This window comes from Lissotriton helveticus, chromosome 9, assembly GCF_964261635.1.
Source record: "Lissotriton helveticus chromosome 9, aLisHel1.1, whole genome shotgun sequence".
NCBI lineage: Eukaryota > Metazoa > Chordata > Amphibia > Caudata > Salamandridae > Lissotriton > Lissotriton helveticus.
The window spans coordinates 246,468,730-246,487,368 of record NC_136070.1 but is presented as its reverse complement, the minus strand read 5'-3'; the positions used below and the strand labels follow the sequence as shown (position 1 = coordinate 246,487,368).

The 18,639-nt window shown below is 43.3% G+C and overlaps 1 protein-coding gene across 4 annotated transcripts in view; it reads left to right on the top strand.

Moving 5' to 3' along the window:
- The window catches only part of DLGAP5 (DLG associated protein 5), a 175,962-nt gene that overhangs the window by 51,777 nt on the left and 105,546 nt on the right, over nt 1–18,639 (top strand). For 2 of the 4 annotated variants that reach the window (XM_078659842.1, XM_078659840.1), the window contains exons 8-10: nt 11,666–11,898; nt 13,213–13,340; nt 13,439–13,568. In XM_078659842.1, coding sequence (XP_078515968.1) covers nt 11,666–11,898; nt 13,213–13,340; nt 13,439–13,568 — 491 coding nt within the window. Of the gene's footprint in view, nt 1–11,662; nt 11,899–13,212; nt 13,341–13,438; nt 13,569–18,639 lie in introns of all 4 variants that reach the window. The other 2 variants (XM_078659841.1, XM_078659839.1) reach the window with 1 other exon arrangement.

Below are 18,639 nucleotides of genomic sequence, written 5' to 3'. Positions count from 1 at the left end.
GCGCACTGGGGCATATCTGCTTAGGTAGATAAGTCCTCACATGTAATATAATTAAGGCTTCCGGTTTTCAGTTTTTACTGATTTTTACAGGTAAATACAGGCAGAAAACAATGTGTTTCCCGTCTGTATTTACTTTTAAAAGCGGAAAAATACTGAAAATGGTGCTTCTTGTGAGAAACTCTCCAAGCTGTCTTTCATGAATTCTGAGCGAGCAGACAGCATGCAGGGTTAAAATACAGGATGCGATTTCCTTAAATACAGGCATATGTTAACATATGTTTGTAGTATGATGCGAATACGTACCTGTGAGTGTAGTCTTTTGTTATACGTGGCTGCTTAGTTTCCTAAAACGTGACAGGCATCCATGTTTGAGTGCACATCGAAGAGTTATATAAACTCAGAAATATACAATTTTACAGCTATATTTATTCTTGAAACACAAAATAAATATGGATAAATACCAATAAGATGGCAAAATATAAATATGGATAAATACTGACGGAAATGTTAAAAAAAAAAAAAAACATAAAACCGGGAGCCCTAAATATAATGCACCCTGCCTTGGGGCCATAAGACCTGCTGTAGGAGTGACTTGCATATATTGCATTCAGTGGCAGTTTGCATGACTTTGGTGGTGGGTGCCTTTGGGTGGTATAAAACATGCTGCAGCCCTTAGGGCATGGGTACTAAAGAGGATCCCTAGGTACCAGGGGTACCATTTACTAGTGTTTTGCAGAGGTGCTAAAGGTCTTGCCAAATTGGCAGGAACCCAGTGCACTACAGCCAAAATTGCATCCGATATCAGACAATAAGTGGGGGTGGCCATGTAAAAATTGGCACTTTCCTACTCAAACTATTTAAATATCTGCCCAGCATGATTGTTCACTTTACAAAGTCCTTTAACTTTGCAGTGCAAAAAAGAAAAGTAAATGCCAATCACCAGGATAAAAGAAGCGATAATTTGTAAGAAGACATAAGCTAACATTTGACCTCAAGTCTTTGAACACACAGCAAATGTCACCATAAGAAAACCGGATTTAAAGGCATCTTTATTACTCATTCACTTTCTGAGTGAGCATAACCTTAGTTCTAAGCCAGATCGAGCTCTCTCGCGAGACCCGGCCAGTAGGCCGCATAAATAGCTTGCCCTGAATTACCGCACTCTTCATAATGAGTAGGTAAGCCGATTTATCGAGGCCTGTTCAATTCATAAGTAGTGGAGAGCCCTTAGTTATGGTCCCCTCATGTATGCAGTCTCCTAGGGTGGATGTTACTTCATAAGGGTCGTTGATAGCAGCCTTGGCTATCTCCCTTTCCTTCCTACCCTGCTAAAACCATTGTAATATCAACTGTATGTGTCTGATGTGGATCCAAATAATTTCTGATGATGCATAAAGGCTGCTTTATGTTCAACATGGGCTAAGCTATTTCCTGCAGGCTGGTCTTCGTTCTTGGGTTCTTGCACCTCTCAGACTGAAGGACTGCGTGCCAAGGCCACAGTCAATCAATCAATTCTTACTTTATTCGGTTATAAAACAACCATAAAAGTACAGATAAAATCACAGTTAAAAAAAGAAAAACAATACATATCAAATTCATCCAATGCACCAAGGTCATCTCATCATATTTCAGAATATAATAGATTTCAAAGATTTAAAAACATTTTTTAAAAACGAAGAAATCTATACAATCGTTAAAATATTATCAAGTTTCTGTACAGCTAAAAAGGCAGGGCGACAGCGATTTATTTCCATGGTCTTCAATAAGGGAACAACCCATCTTCGTCTAGGAATAGAATAAAATTTACAGAATTAAAGAATATGTATATCTGATCTGACAAATCATCACAAGGACATTTATTCCGATTTTTCGACCAATCATTCATGATGGGGAAGCTAAATGACCGAAATAACAAATTAAATCTAAAACTAGTTCAGAACCTCTCATAGTCGCTCATTTGTAATTTAACATGGCTGCATTTTACTGGAAATCACGATTTGCTCGTGCGCAACCACCGTTTTTCATCATTTCCGTGGTGGTTCTGCACTCATACAGTTAATTCATACACTTTTCCATCAGGACTTTCCTGGGGATGTTACACAGGGAGAATGGTTCATCATAATATTTTGCCAAACCTAAGTCAGTGAAAAACTTCTTCACATAACATAGCCATCCGATTTTAGCACCATTATCTAACCTAGTCACGTTGTTCACAATGGTTTAATCCACATTCCTCGGTGGTCCAGATCCTGTGCCATAGCAGTACCGGGGCCGCCTTTATGATGTCTTCTAAATACGGTTCCCCGAGTTCTGCATGGCAAACATATGTGGAAACACTTTTTGGAACGGCTAGGAGGTATTTCATGAAGAGGTTTTCCACCACCTGTAGTGATTTTGCATTTGCATATCCCCACAATCCTGCGCCATATGTCGCAATTGCTACGCAGGTAGCTTTATATACTATTAGCATCTCCCCAATAGGTTTCCTGCCAATTTTTTTACAAAATTTCTTTAAGGCCATTATTGATTTTGCAGAACAATAACTTTCTGGTCTTGATTGTGTTATTCCATAGACCCGTATGGTCGTACAAGACTCCTAGATAAGAAAAAGTTGGGGTAAAATCAACTGGGGAAGAACCGATAAAAATTGCCTTTCTCTTTTTATGTGCACCCGAGCCACAGGTCATGGTAAAGGTCTTTGAACAGTTTATCCTTGGGGCCAAACCTATCATGAAATCTGCAAAGGAGGTGACTATACTTTGCATGGCCAGTGGAGTTCTGGCCATCAAGACTGCGTCGTTGGCATACAACAGTGCTGGGACTGATCTTTTCCCCGCCATCGGCAGATCCTTACACTCCCTTAGCAATGTAGTCTCCACATTAATGTAAAGCGTAAAGAGAAACGGAGCCAAGGCGCAGCCCTTGTCGTACTCCCCTAGCGATGCCAAATGATTCTGTGCACTCATCATTTTTTCCGTGTCTAACTCCAGCGGATGCACCTAGGTACAGTTCCCGGAGGAAATTAATAATTGATGTATCTACCCCTAGTTCCATTACCAGCCGAAGTTTACTATGTGAGACGCAATCAAATGCAGAAGTTAAGTCTACAAAAATTAAAAACACGCGACCATCCTTGGCTTTTATATATTTTTCTATTAGGATATGCAAGTTCAAGCATTGGTCAATGGTACTGAGCCCTTTCCTAAAACCATATTGCAAATCACTGATTATTGTTTTTTCATCAGCCCACGTTTGAAGCCTATTTAAAATCACTCGACCAAAAACCTTAATGGTGGAGTCCAGAAGCGATATTGGGCGATAGCATTGACAGCTTGCTCTTTCCCCCGTTTTAAATATAGGTACTATGACCGATTCACACCAGAAAGATAGGAGGCCATTCCGAAACGTGGCATTAAAAAGTCGGGTGAGGATCGGGCCCCAGAGACCTACATTATTTTTATATAGATCCACCGGGACCCCGTCGGGGCCGGGTGCCTTGCCTCCCAGGCTTGCGTTAATACTGGCATTCACCTCCACTACGGAGATACCTGGAACCAAGATGTTCTTTGAGTGACAGTAATCTCCATTTATATTATCCTGTACTGGGCAATCTTCCTCTTGACTCTCAGCAGAGTATAGTTCTGAATAATGCTTCACACACTTTTTCTCAGTTATGGCTACTTCTATACTGGCTGAGACATTATAATTTAGAAAAGGGGCATTAACAGCTTTCCAAAAAGCTGCAGTATCTCGGCTTGAGGATGCTTCGCACAGAGAATCCCATGCTTCTTTTTTAAAGATATCTTTTCTCTTTTTTAAAGTCTGCTTATAGACATTTCTACGGACCTAAATTAGAGTGCTATCTTTAACTGGGGCATTTAAAGCATATTTAAGGTTTGAATAGGCCTTAGTACAAGCCGTATCAAACCAGCTTGTTTGGATCTTTTTAACACCTTTTGTGTCAACCCATAGGCCTGATTGGCTATATTCTCTTCCCTTTTAATATATAAAACCAAGTGAATATTATAGTATGCCTACAAATCAGAGTAAACGTGCATGCACCTTAATTGACTAGTTGCCAAAGCCTATAGGAAGATGCCTTTTCGAACAAATGGGTCACCTCCCTCTAAATGTTTGGTGACAACTTTGAATCCAAAGAGTGAGTTGGCCTAGTTTCTGAAAACAAGGTAGCTCTCTTGCCAATTTGGAATTTCTTCAAATAAAAGCAAAAAATAGGGATAGATCAACTTGGCTGCATTCCCTAAAGAAGTAGGGAATGTTATTCGGATTGAGCAAGAGACATGCAGAAGCTGCAACAGAAAAGAATGTAAGGATGCATAGTGTGTAAAAGGTCCTGTCATATTTTAGTATAGTGTCTGCAGGTCTAGCTGTTTGTACTGCTGTGAGTATTTAATGCATGAGACCTTGCTAGAGGGGAGACTTGTACAGAATGTCCCAAGTTACCAAAGATTTCAGAAGAGTGAAATCCCTCTTAGTAGGGGAAGAGAATGTGATCAATGTTAACCATTGAGAGGGACAAGAAGCCTTCGTAGCAGTCTGCCCACAGCCTCTCTAACCTTGTATTGCCACCGTGGCCAGACTGATGCCCAAACATATAGCCCAACTCAAATGGTGTTTGGACTGGAGTAACCTCTCAAGGTAACTTCACTGTGCCCTGGAGACTAGAGTCAGGACAGAACAGAGCCTGCTGACTTGAGCCTGTTCCAGGGCACCTGCACTTCATTTGAGGGTCTCTGGGTCTCCCTGAACTGGGCCTAAGCTACCACAGAGTTCTAGAATGTGCTGCTGACCCTTCCGGGGCCACTCCACCGCCACCCTGCGACCAGCTTTCATGACTGTCAGGCGTATCCAGTATCTTTCATAGATTCACATGCCTGAATCCTTCCCCGTCGCCGAGGCAGGAGTCCCACGGTAAATAAAGCAGTGCCAAAGGTAAATGATAGTAGTAGGTCCTAAAGAAAAAGGCCTGAGGCCTAGATCCTAGTAGCCTATCTACATCATTATGCTGAAAAGACCAAAGTCTTTGTCCCAACCAATCAGCTATTAGCACCCTCTCTGCAGAGCCCGTTCTCCTCAGATTTTCACCGCACATCGTGTGGAAGGGAGTCTCCCTGAGTGCCACTCAGTTTATCCTTCAAGATGTTTGACAAGAAGGCCTTGCTCAAACCCTGCAGAACCTGCGACAAAAAGAGGGTCCATGTTGATTATCAACATAAGGACTGCATTTACAGCCTCTACCCTAAGCATGAGGCAAAAGATTGTGTAATTTGCTGTGCCTTTCCTTCTAAGACTCTAAGGGATAGGGAGGCAAGAGTCCTGTTGTGGCTAAAATCTTCTTTGACCGAAGATGATGACAAAGCCCCGATTTCCAGCAAGAGAGCTAGATCTCAGGACAGTTCTTCAAGTGTGGGTAGGAAACATCTTAATTCCTCCCACTCTACTTCTGGCCCTTCTCAGAGGTCTTCCTCTGGGCCTATGCAGTCTCCACAGGCTACAGCTCTCAAGGCCTCTAAAGAGGAATTTTCCAAAACTGTGTAAAAGCTTCTCAAAATCCTTGGCTTTACCTATATCGTCAATGATTTCGGTCACGTCGTCGGCTCCTACGGCGACGATATCTACTACTTCTATCACTTCTCCTATACGGTCTACAAGGGTTTCCATTGTGACTAAGAAGACAGTCGCCGAAGGATCGTCGACGAAGGCCTCATTGACTAAGTCTTAATCTAAACGCTCATCGACTAAGGTACCATCGACTAAGCTTCCATCGACTAAGCTTCCACCGTCGACAAAAGTGTAGTCGACGAAGACGCAGGTACCTACTGTGCCGACTATGACTGTCCCATCGACGATGAGCCCGTCGATGATGATTCCGACGACGATAATAAAGAGTCCATCGACGGTAACTCCATCTACAGTGATCCCGTCTACGACCATACCATTGACAATGGTGATACCTGCTCCGACTCAGGCTTTAATGGAGTTCACAGCTTATTCAACACCAATTTCATCAAGAAGTTTTTAGCTTAAATCGTTTCAAAAGCAAGAGTGTTTATATATTTTCCCTCTGACTCCAGCTCACCTCCTAGAAACATATCCCCAAGAGGAGAAGGATGATTATGACGATGAAGGACCTTTTGGAATAGCTAGTCATCCTTCTGAACTGAATATCAAATGTCAAGAGGAAGATGAAGATGACTATAATGAGCACTACTACCAAGAGGACATTGTTGTTCCTCATCACACAGTATACCAGAAGCACTCTCGGCGTTCGGACACCAGCCATCTGCCTCCTAACCGTATACAGGACTTGCAGGCCATGCTAGCTGATTATAGGCAGTGGTTTCCCCCGAAACAGGTTATTTCGCCACCTCAGCCTGTGGCGGTTCCAGATCCTTTTGCCTCCTGAAGCTCCGGTACCAATGTCTCCAGTTACACAGCCTCCTCATGAACACCAACCTTCTCAGCCTCCTCAAGATCAGGACACTTCCTCTGATGAGGAAGTTGAAGAAGGTGGACTGCCAGAAAATCCTCATTTGGATCCATGGGATTCGTATATTATCCCAATGCCTTTGCCACAAACTCTTACCATCTGACTCTCCACCAGAATATATAGGTGGATTTCATAACCTCATGCAGCGGGCTGCTACTAGATTTCAACATCCAGTAACGGTGGAACAAACAATGTTTCCTACACGATTTTAAAGAAGAGTCCAGGAAAGTTACCAGAGCCGTTCCTTTTATAGATTATATATGGAACGAGGGTATCAAGAGTATGAAAAACCCTGCGTCCGTGCCTGCAGTGCTTCCGCGGATAGATAAAAAGTATTGTGCTCTGGCCAATAGTTCATCATGCCTCATCGGACACCCCAGGCCGGATTCTGTCATTTCCCAGTCTGCCCAGCAAAGGTCTAAGAATCCGGCAACGCCTATAACTACACCGCTGGACAAAGGATGACGTCTTGACCGGATTAGCAAAAGCTTTCAACTATGGCCGCTGCTTCCATCAGGACAGCTAATTCACTAGCGATCATAGGGCGTTATGATCGCCAAATGTGGTCTGATATGGCTGGTCTGATTGACCTCATTCCAGAGGAGAAAAGACAGGAAGCACGAAAGATTTTGCTGGAAGGAGAGCGAGCAGCATCAGAAACTATCGATTGCGCTCTGGATATTGTCAACACAAATTTCAGACAGTTGGCTGCGGCTGCAGTTCTCAGGCGCCAGGGTTGGCTTAAAGCCAACACCTTGTGACCAGTCTAAACAAAGATATTAGACATGGCCTAGGACGGCAAATCATTGTTTGACAAGCACATAGACGAAGCCCTCCAAGCAATCAAAACCAACACGGACACAGCAAGATCTTTGGGTTCCCTACAATACAAGCGTGGAACATTCAGAGGCGCTAAGGTGCATGGTTATTCCTCTAAAGGTTACCATACGTAACAGAACAGGCAATATCAGCCCTAATATAGGCAAAAATACCAATCATCGTACCATCAATCCAATACGGCTGGTTTCTCTCGCCAGGGAGGTCAAACGATCCAACAACCAAGGGCGAGACTCTGGCAGAAAACAGTGAGTTCAGCAGGGCGCCAATCACATCTCCTCCTCTCCCCGTGGGCGCAAAAATGTAATCATTTCTGGACAAGTGGCGAGAAATTACATGCGACAAATGGGTTCTAGACATGGTAAAGAATGGACACACCCTAGAATTTGTCAACAAGCTACCTACCACTCCGCCAAGAGGGACCCCCTCGTTTTCACTTATTGTTCAAAGAAGCTTGTACAATGCTCCTCAAGAATGCTATAGAAAAGGTCCCAGTACATCGGAAACGGACAGGTTTCTATTGTCACTTTTTCCTAATCAAAAAGAAATCGGGGGAATGGTGACCAATCCTGGACCTTCATAACCTGAACAGATTCCTAAAAAAACAAGGGTTTTGCATGGTCACCCTCTCAGAGATTCTAAGTTGCGTGAACGAGGGAGATTTTATGGCTTCTCTGGACATAGACGACGCTTACTTCCACATCCCAATCCATCCCAAACATCGCAAGTATCTCCGCTTCACTGTGGCTGGCGCCCATTATTAGTTCAAAGTGCTCCCGTTTGGGCTCAAATCGGCTCCAAGGATCTTCACAAAGTGCTTGCCCCTTGTAGCAGCAACGGACGATCCCGGGAAATCCAGGTATTCCCGTATTTTGACGATTGGTTAATCAATGGTCCTTCGGAGCAAACGGTAAAGACTGCCATTTCAACATGTTGCCATCTCTTCACCTCTCTGGGGCTAACTGTGAACAAAAGCAAATCCCAGTTACAGCTGAGGCAAATCCTGCTTTTCCTAGGAGCTCATCTGGACACGATCCAGTGCAAGGCATTCTTATCTCACGAAAGGCAACTTTGTCTTCAGAAGCTAGCACTTCGTGTCTCAAAAAGAAAGTCAGTTTCTGTTCGCATGTTCGCCTCACTCCTGGGGGAATGTGCTCTTCGGCCATAAATTTCATCCCCTTGGAACGACTCCGAATGAGACCTTTACAGGAGGAACTGCACCTTCAGTGGCAGCAAGCGATGGGTTGTTTCAACGACATCAAAATCAAGCCACACATGGTGGATGCTCTCCACTGGTGGTCACAGATAACCAATTTGGCAGAAGGACTCTAGTTCATACAAGATGCCCCAGATTTCGTTCTGAAGGATGGGGAGCACATCTTCAAGATTTACAAATAAAAGGCAAGTTGTCTCAAAAGTACAAAACGACTTATCGACAGCCTGGAGTTACGAGCAATCTTCCCATCCTTACAAGCTTTCCTCCCACGGATTGCAGGCTCATCGGTACTAGTTCGAACAGACAATACCACCAGCATGTTTTACATGAACAAGCAAGGAGGGACAAGATCGGCAACGTTGTCAAGAGAGGCTCAAGAGTTGTGGGAATGGGTTACACTTCACAACATAACCCCCAAAGCGGAGCATGTCCGAGGCCTCCACAATACCCGGGCATACACGCTCAGCCGGTCATGAGTGGAAGTTAGAGCACACTCAGTTGGACAGAGTGTTCCAGGTTTGGGGCAAATAGACATTGGATTTGTTCGCAACACAGCAGAACCAGAAATGCCAGTATTACGCCAGCAGGTATCATCAACAGGGGTCAAGGGGGAATGCCCTGTCCATGCGATGGTCAGGGATTTGTGCTTACGCTTTTCCCCCAATCCCTCTAATACCAAGGGTGTTACACAGGTTGAAGTTGGAGGGCTGCTGTCTCATCATGATTGCCCCCCGGTGACCACGTCAGTACTGGTTCCAAGAACTTCTGTTGCTGTCCCAGGACCAGCCGATACGTCTTCTGCCAATACCCACAATGCCGTTGAGGAACAAGGGGCAGGTGCTTCACCCGACCGTCGGTCTCTAAATTTACACGCATGGCTCCTGACTTATTAGAATTCAAGGACCTTGATGTACCTCAAGATTGTCGTGACATCTTAGCTAAATCACGAGCTCAGAGCACGATTAAGACTTATCGTCTTAAATGGAAGAGATTTCGCTGTTGGTGTGAAACTTTTAAGGTTCACCCGATAGAAGCTCCTGCAGAACGAATTCTTCCTTATCTGCTACATCTGGCTAGGTCTGGACTCGCCTTTCATTAATGAAAGTCTATTTAGGCGCTCTCTCCAGATTCAGGAAGGTTGATAAGATTCCTTCATTATGTTCATCCTCCTCAAACATGTCATGATGTCTTTTCCGAACTTTCACCCCGGTGAGGCCTCCTCCACCGGAGTGGGAACTTAACATGGTCCTCATGCAGTTGATGAAACACCCATTCGAACCCATCCACAAAGCCGAACTCAAATTTCTCACATGGAAGGTTGCTCTGCTTCTGGCTCCTACATCCGCTAGAAGAGTAAAAGAAATTCAAGCGTTCACTATAAAGGAACCATTCTTGTATTTCTCTCAGGATTGTCACCCTCCGGACTAACCCTACATTCATACCTAAAGTACCGTCCCAATTCCACCTCAATGAACCGGTGAAGTTACGAACTTTCTCTCCAAACCCGACTACACCAGAGGAAAAGGACCTTGCATTCTCTTGACATCAAGAGATGTTTAAAATTCTAACTACAGCGAACACAAACCTTTAGAAAATCTGATCAATTGTTTGTGGCTTACGGTCAAGCCACACTGCGAACAGCAGTCACAAAAGCCACAATTGCTAGATGGGTAGCTTCTACAATCCATTTCTGTCATGACAAGCCTAACAGGCCATTGCTGAGGAAGGTTAAGGCCAACTCCACAAGAACTGTGGCAGTGTCTACAGCATTGTTTGCTGGAGTGAAGCTAGAAAATATCTGCTGTGCTGTGACATGGAAGAATGTCCACACTTTCACGAGACATTACTGCCTTCAATCTACATGTCAAGAGGATGCGGCGGTTGGACAGGCTGTCCTACGCCACCTTTTTCCATGAACATTTCCAGGTAACCTTTGTTCTCTTAATATTCACAGATATTCATATATAGGTATAGATTTATATATTTACATATAAGATGTACATGAAATTTAGATATCCTTGAGTTTATATAACTATGCATGTTTCTTTACAAATTTCTAAATCATGTTTTACATGTGAAAAGTTGGGTCACTATGCGTTGTTAATTCTTTATGGATGCAACTGGGAGTTTCAGTACAAGTCTCCCACCATCCGCAACAGACTGTATACTTGGCATACTGCTTGCTATTCTGATTCAAGCATGTGAATCTATGAAAGATACCCCAATACCGGATAAGAAAACAAGTTACTTACCTGTAACTTCAGTTATCCAGTATTGGTATCTTTCATAGATTCACATGCATCCACCCTCCTCCCCGGAAAGTCGGTTCTCTATTTAGGGATACTCATTTCCCACTTGTGCTAACGAAAATCTGAGGAGAACTGGCTCTGCAGAGAGTGTTCTAGAGGGTGCTAATAGCTGATTGGTTGGGACAAAGACTTTGATCTTGTTAGCATAATGATGTAGATAGGCTACTAGGATCTAGGCCGCATGCCTTTTTCATTAGGGCCTACTATTATCATTTACCTTTTGGCACTGCTTTTTTATTTACCATGGGACTCCCGCCTCGGCGACGGGGAATGATTCAGGCAAGTAACTTGTTTTCTTGTCCTCTCCGTAACTCATGAATTACCATGTTCCAGTCTCCAAGGCAAATTTTAGTCAATAACAATCCTCTCACGGATTGCCTAGTTGCCCTTCACCACTACAGACTGTAGATCTGGCCTTTCCTCCTCAGCCCAGTTCCAGACTACCTTTTAACCTCCAATTATACTGCTCGTCTGTCCACTTTCTCTTCATCTGTTTTCCTCTGTGTGTCTGTGCTTGGTTTCTCACACATTAATGCTCTTTGGTTGCCTTTAGACACTTCAATTTACCTGTCCCTCAAGTTCAGCACTACATGATTCCTTGCTCAATTTTTTTTCCCATTTCACTGGTTTTTAGTCTTGCCCATGCAATCTTGCATGTCATTTCTTCTCCTAGCACCCCTTTTCACCTAGTGGACCATTGCAGTATTTTGTGTAGTAATTTTCAAGAAAATTGAATACTATACTTTTATTTTTTTTAAATTTTATTTTTTATTTTTTTTCCCTCCCTAGAAGAAGCCAGTAGAAAAGATTTCAAGAGAACCTAGCTTGCAATGGCCTGATCTTGCATTCGTTGAACCGATGGAAAACAAGAATACGACACAGAAGATGCAAGAACCCTCTTTTGCTCCTCTGAATTTTCAGTTTCAGCCACTGGATGGTATTTCAACGATTAAATTAAATCCTATGACCCCTCACTCCACAAATGCATTTTTCAATCCTTGCTTTACCTGGAGTCCTGCAAAAACGTAAGTTCTACAAAGCCAAGTTTTTTTTTTTGTTTTTTTTTTGTGTGGTAGCTGTATTCTGAATGTTTGACTTTGAGCTGATGGAACTCTTCTTCTAGACTCAATCATGAGGGTTCCAGGCAAGAGTGCCCCTCTACATGGACTATTAAAACTTTAAGCTTGCTCAATATGTGAAAGCCACTTCAGCAGAGGCTATTCAAATACATTAACAGCAATATTTATATAGGATGTTATATTCCTTGATTTGTCATATTTGGGTGATCAAAATGGTAACTCTAATTAGTTTTTTGTTGGTAATCCAATAAGTGCAGATTGTAATTCCTCAGTTCTTAAAAGAATTGTGCTCTGTAAAATCTAAACGGATTTGAGTTTGATTCCATAATCTGGATAAGGGATAAAGAATGATGGTCTGCATGATGGGGGTGGTTTGTCTACCCACAGTCTTGAAGGATTGTATTTGATAGTTTAGGTGCAGTATTCTAAAATATTAGCAATTGTCAATCTGTGAACCTCCTCACTATTGCTAATGAAAGAGTGGGGGCTCATCGTAACATGCATGTATCCGTCCCCACTCCTCGAGCATCCTGCTTTCTTGGGTGATTAATCTACATTTGAGACAGTTTGCAAAGGGTTTCAGAGCTGGGACTGACTCTCTTATATGACATTTGTTTTTTTTAACTTTCATTTGTTCGACTCTCTTAACGAGAAACTGTAAATTGGGATGCGCAAACTCCTGCTCCTCATAAAGAATTACTGGAGTGTCGATTTGCAAGCTCTTGTGTTAACTAGGAAACAAAGTAAATCATGACTTAAGACCTATTGACTGTCTCCCTTCAACACTTGCCCTGCGACTGTGAAGCACCTTCTATGCTGCTCTTTCAGCCAAGGAACGAGTTGCATTAATCTTGCTTTTTCAAGCATATGACCTATTTTAATGAACTTGAAGACGTATATTTTCACCTGCTGTTTGAAACCCTCTGAACTTATTTAACTTCATCCCTTGGAATGGGGTCCATGAATGTACCTGCATAGTTTTAGCCACTTGACATGGTGTGCTAGATCCCTAACCTATCGTTCAGTTACTGTTTTCTTTCCGACTTACTAGGGAATGTAATGTATTTGGCAACTTGGAAAATAAAATACAAATGCTTATGTTGCTTTGCAGTATTTTCTTTTTGCATATGAGTAACGTAAATGTAAAATAATGGGACATGCCTAAAATAATATGGAATTTTGTCACATAATGAAATTCACTACAGTTATTTGAGGGTCACTTCATTTGCATGTATTTTAGTGAAATGCCTTTTCTTGTAGGGGTACTGTGACAAAAATATCTGATGCAATGGACGAAGGTGGGGATGTACCAGTTTGTCCACTCTCACCAGTTTCAGTTTCAAATCAGAGTGCTGAAAGCACAAGTTCTTTGAGCACAACAGAACCAGGTATTCTTTTTGTTAGTATTGTGGCGTCCAACAAAACTCACGTTGGATATTGGATAATGTTTTGGCCTAATTAAAATTGTGATGCGTTTTTGTTTCAGAGGGCCCATCTGAAGTGCAACAGAAGGCTGAGCCTGCGGCTGAACTGTCCATACCGGTTTCCGAGACTTTAGTTATAGAAGAAATAATGTCTAAGCCCGACGAAAATAAGCATGATGTTCCATACTTCAGGTTTGTTGGGATCTTGGTTGTGTCCTATGTACTGTAACGTCCCCCCACCATTATGATCCAGGTTGGAGCAGGGGTCAACATTTAACTATACCTGCAATGCTTTAAATAAACCTAAAATGTCTTGTGTTGCCATACATCCAAGCAGTAGTCCGTCGTCGCTTTGATATGCAGTGCAACTAAGTACAGTTTGGTGCCTCAACTAATGCCTGGTGTCTGATTTTTCTACTTAGTCCACTATATCATGAATTGGCAATGGTTTATTTTAAAAAAAACAATCTGGTTTGGTGGCATTTGGCGTTCATCCAGTGTAGGAAGCTGGCTCCCTATATGGTGCACTAAAATGAGCTACACTGTGCAGAGAGTTCAGGCGATACTTACTGGTTAAAAGGGGTGTTAAAATAATAGCAAATGCTCTCTTGTGGTAGTGTGGGGAGCAGTTTGGGTTTATCAGTCACTTGGCAACTTCTTGCAGGGCTGTTTTTCGGCACATGAGTTAGGTTTGGGGCAAGGTTCAAAGCAGCACCAACGGGTCACTTTGGTTGGCGCTGGGGCGCCTGGGTGCGGAAGTGCTTTTTAGCGTCCGGTGCCCCGTTTAAGTCTATGGGGAATGGTACCTGTTAATAGAGGCTGCAAGTGGGGACTGGGGGGCCAGTCAAGAAGTACCCATGTGGTTCAAGTCTTGATGGTTGAGGGCACACAGGGACGCAATCGGTTCACTCTAACTCTGGCTAGGGAGCTCAAGTGTAGTGATGCTTTGACCAGCTGGGTCCCCTGTTGAAAGGGCTCCTGGCTCTTGGTTCCTGCTGAAAGAGGCTGCAGGCGGGGCCTGGGGGACCAGTCTGGCCAAAGAAAGGTGGGTTAAGCTCTTGAGGGTCGCAGGACCACGTTGGCACAGGCGGCTCCCCCGAACACAGCTGCAGGACATGGGTTCAGGGGTGCTTTGAGAAGTCGGGTACGGTTGGTCACAGACTAACTCTGTTCTTGGTTATCTGGTGAGGAGGGAAAATGAAGCAGCAGGGCCACTCCCGATGCTGGCCTGGTGGATCCTGACGTCCCTCAATGGTAGGTCTTGCTTTGTGTTGTTGGAGTCTGGACTGGACTACCAACACACTGGTTGCTGCTACTGCTCAAGGACCCAGGATAGTTGTGCTGGGTGGCTTCTAGGGGTCCTGGCGGCTTCAAACCTGGCAAGGAGACAAACCTTCTGGAGCTCGAAGACCTTTCTCCTGTCGCGCTGCTCCTTTGGTGAGCCAAATAGCTAGCAACACGGTGGACCAGCAGATGTTTTACGGTACCTGGGCGAGATCTTTCACGGTTGTTGAGTTGCTGGACAGTCATTGAAGGGTTTTGGAGAGGGTGTTGACCAACTGGTGAAGTCTGTTCACGTGATGGTCTAATTGCCTGCAGAGTTTTGTGCCAATCTTTGGTGCAGGCCTTCAGTTCTCGTTCTCTCTGGTTCTTCTTTCTTCCTTTGTTCCCAATACTCTAATCTGATTTCCTAGTGTCAGGGGGCCACTTAAATACTCCATTTATGTGCGTTATGGGGAGTGAAGGGTAGTAGCCAATAGGCTATTTACCCCTGGGGTCACTACACCGTTAGATGACCACTTCCTGTAAGGAATCTCATAATTCCAGTGGCCCTGTCCTTAGAGGAAATTACTTTATTATGTTCTAGGTTGGGTAGGACCAAGGGAAAGGAGAGAGAATCTCTTGGAACCAAGATGTGAGTAGCGAAGAAAAGCAATGCATGAGCACCATTCTGAGCAAAGGCAACATTAGTTAAATGTTCAAACTAAAATCCTTCCATGTAAAAAAGCGTAATCCCACCAGATTTGGTGCTACTTTGCTAGATTAGAACCAGATGTAATTTTCTTTCAGGAAATCCCTACCTTCTCACAAAACTTGATTTTGCATGAAGCACAATCCTATAACTATTGGGCCACAGCCATTACAAAAACCAAAGGATTAGCAATCTTTTGCAAGGCACTCCCAGATCGTGGAGAGGTTAGATTTGGCAGAGGCCAAGAGTTGGTATATCGAAGTGCAAAGAATCCTAAATGGTTCTACCCTTGTCGTCTTGAACATTTATATGCCCAACCCCGTGATGGAATCATTCCTGTCTCCAGTCTTAAGAGATCAATTGAGTGATGTGAAGTGTCACCAAATTGTAGAGGGTAATTTTTATTTTTCGCCTGGGATTCTGAAATGTACAGAAACGTAAACATATACTCTGGAACTGAGTCCGTCTGCAGGGCTTAGGAAGGATCCACAATTTAGGTTACTTGATGCTTCGGGATACCTCCACCCCGACCAAAGACTGCTCCTTCATTTCACACATCCATGCCATATATTCACTGATGGACTATATTTTATCACCCACCCACCCACCCACCCACTCTTAAAAAGCATGAAAGGTCTCTGTCAGACATCTGTCTCCAATCAAGCTCATGTGTAAATAGAATGAGATAAAGGATCCCGGCCACAAGTTTGTCTGCTTTCAGATGCCGACTTGGCCTAATGCAGTGGTTCTTAACCTGGGGGTCCACGACTTCTTAGGAAGTTAAATGATAACAGATTAAAGTGCATATAAATGAAAAAAAAGTAAAATGTGCAATTTAACATTTTAAAACATTATGTAAATGTGAAATAGTAGTTACAAATTAAGGTAGTATCCTCCGATTGATTCATGGTAGCCGTGCAATGCCTCCAAGAATACTATATGAATAGGCCTCAATTGAATTTAGAGAGGCTAGAACCTCTTGAATTTAGAGAGGCTAGAACCTTCCCATTCAAATTTAGATTTAAAAAAAAATATCTAAATGAAATAAAATATTTCATCATTTATATATTTGTTTGAAGGCTTGTTTCCCTATTTTCTATGTGTTTACAGCTCAAAATACTGAAAAAGCTTACGCCGGGGTCACCGGCTTCTACGCAATGGGGGTCTTTGGATTCCAACAATGTTTTAGAAGTCCCTGAGTTTCAGAAATGATTAAGTAGGGGTTCACAGAAGCCAAACTGTTCAGAACCACTGCATTAATAAATCTGGTACACAGGGCGACACTGGTAAAGGCAATACAGGAGTTTTTCAATCACAATTCCGATATGCCCCCCCTTTACCTATTCCCCTCCCAGTCTTAATATGGGGTACATTTAAGGTGACCATACAAGGTGTAGCCATAAGTATTGAAGTGGAAAAGGTTAGATGTAGCAATCTGGCTCTTTATATAGTATACCAAAAAGAGGTATACTGTGCAAATAGTCCAGGTATCCCTTATAAGTGCAGAGGGGCTTCATCTAGCAATCCCAATGTGCTTTCGTAGGAGGTAGTGTGGTTGAGCAGCCTTAAGCTTTTCAGAGAGGAGTGTTGGCCGTCCGTAGTATACACAGTTAATAAATGAAACACAACTCAGTAAAGGAGATCCTCACCAATTTATACATTTTTTAAAATCTTTATTAGAATACTTGGCACCAAGATCACCACAATCCATTGAGTAAATTTCGAGAGAAAAATGTTTATAGTTTTTAAAAGTCGACACTTAGTACAATTTTCAGAGGTGGAAATGCTATCCTACAGAGGGGAAAAATACCTCGGAGGGAAGCCAGATTCGCCTACCAAAGACAGTAGGCTCTTTGAAGCTCCCTGCCTCGGAATGCTTATTCACAGGTCATCCTGTTCGGGTGTGTAAGCACTCTGCCGAACAGGCATTGTTCCTGATCTCCTGAGAGCGAGAGCGAGCCCTTGGGGGGGCTCAAACTAGCCTGTGGTGGCAGGCTGGTCAGAACCAGTCGGTCAGCTCACTAGTTATTATTAGGTTTTCAGGAGGCACCTCTAAGGTGTCCTGGGTGCATGTATTAATAAATCCATCACTGAAATCAAAAGTGTTTATTAATACAAGATGTTTGCTTACTGTGAAGCCATCATGCGGCTGTGGAATTCTTTTTTGACTAGTGCCCGGCACGTTCTTAAAATGGCTTCCCTGATCAATTACTGACAGTACACGTGAATTGACCAGCATAGGGGCATATCTGCTCGTGCAGATCTACCCCCACATGTTAGTATAGTGCACCCTGCCTTAGGGCTGTAAGGCCTGCTGTAGGGTTGTGTTACCTGCATGCAGTATCTGCTGGCATTGCACACTGGCTTTGTGACACATCATGGTTTCACTTTTGTCTGCACCTGGACACACAGCCTGCAATGGGAGTTTGCATGAGCTTGGTAAGAGGTCCCTTGGGTGGCATCATTCATATTGCAGTCCTTGGGGACCCTTTTTAGCCTACTTGCCCTAGGTACCAGGGGTACCATTTACTAGGGACTTACAAGGAGTGCTAAAGGTATTGCCAATTGGGGAAACAACTGTACATTTTAGGGAAAGGGACCTGGCACTGGTTGACCAGGTTAGCAGGAACCCAATACACTTCCAGTCAAAATTGCATCGAATACCAGGCAAAAAGAGGGGGGTGACCATGTCAAAAAGGGACACTTTCCTACACAAGATAAGGATTGATTGCAGACAGGCTTACTAAAGCTCTAGAACGACTGAATAAAGTAAACCGAACGCTATCCAGTTATACTGAGAAGTTTGCTAGAAGCGCAAAGAATAAATTGAGCAGAAAATTTTCTTAAAAGTGAGCCAATATTTCTATAAGGGGGGACAAAGTAGGAACGCTTTCAATGTAATGCATGTATTGCAACGGTCAAAAACAAAGACTGAGCATGGGAGAGTAACTACCCACAAACCTGTGAATGGATGCCACTCACACATAAGCAGAGGGAGGCACTTGAAAGTCTGAGTTTGACTAGGTACGTCGGATAACGTCTAGTTCGACAGGAATGACCTCCTGACTAGACTGTTTCCCCATCATTTTCTATTTGTTTCTTTTACCCCCACCAGGGCAAATTTAACCGCTCTAATTAATAAAAATGACTCATGCAGCAGGCCTCATACTTAGCATGAACCAAGTAGATTTAACAGTAGCAATAATTCATAGGTCCGGTAAGGATTCTGTTCTGGTCATCTTGACCAATCGCTCCGTTAAATTCTGATGCAAAACAATTCCCTAAAGGGCT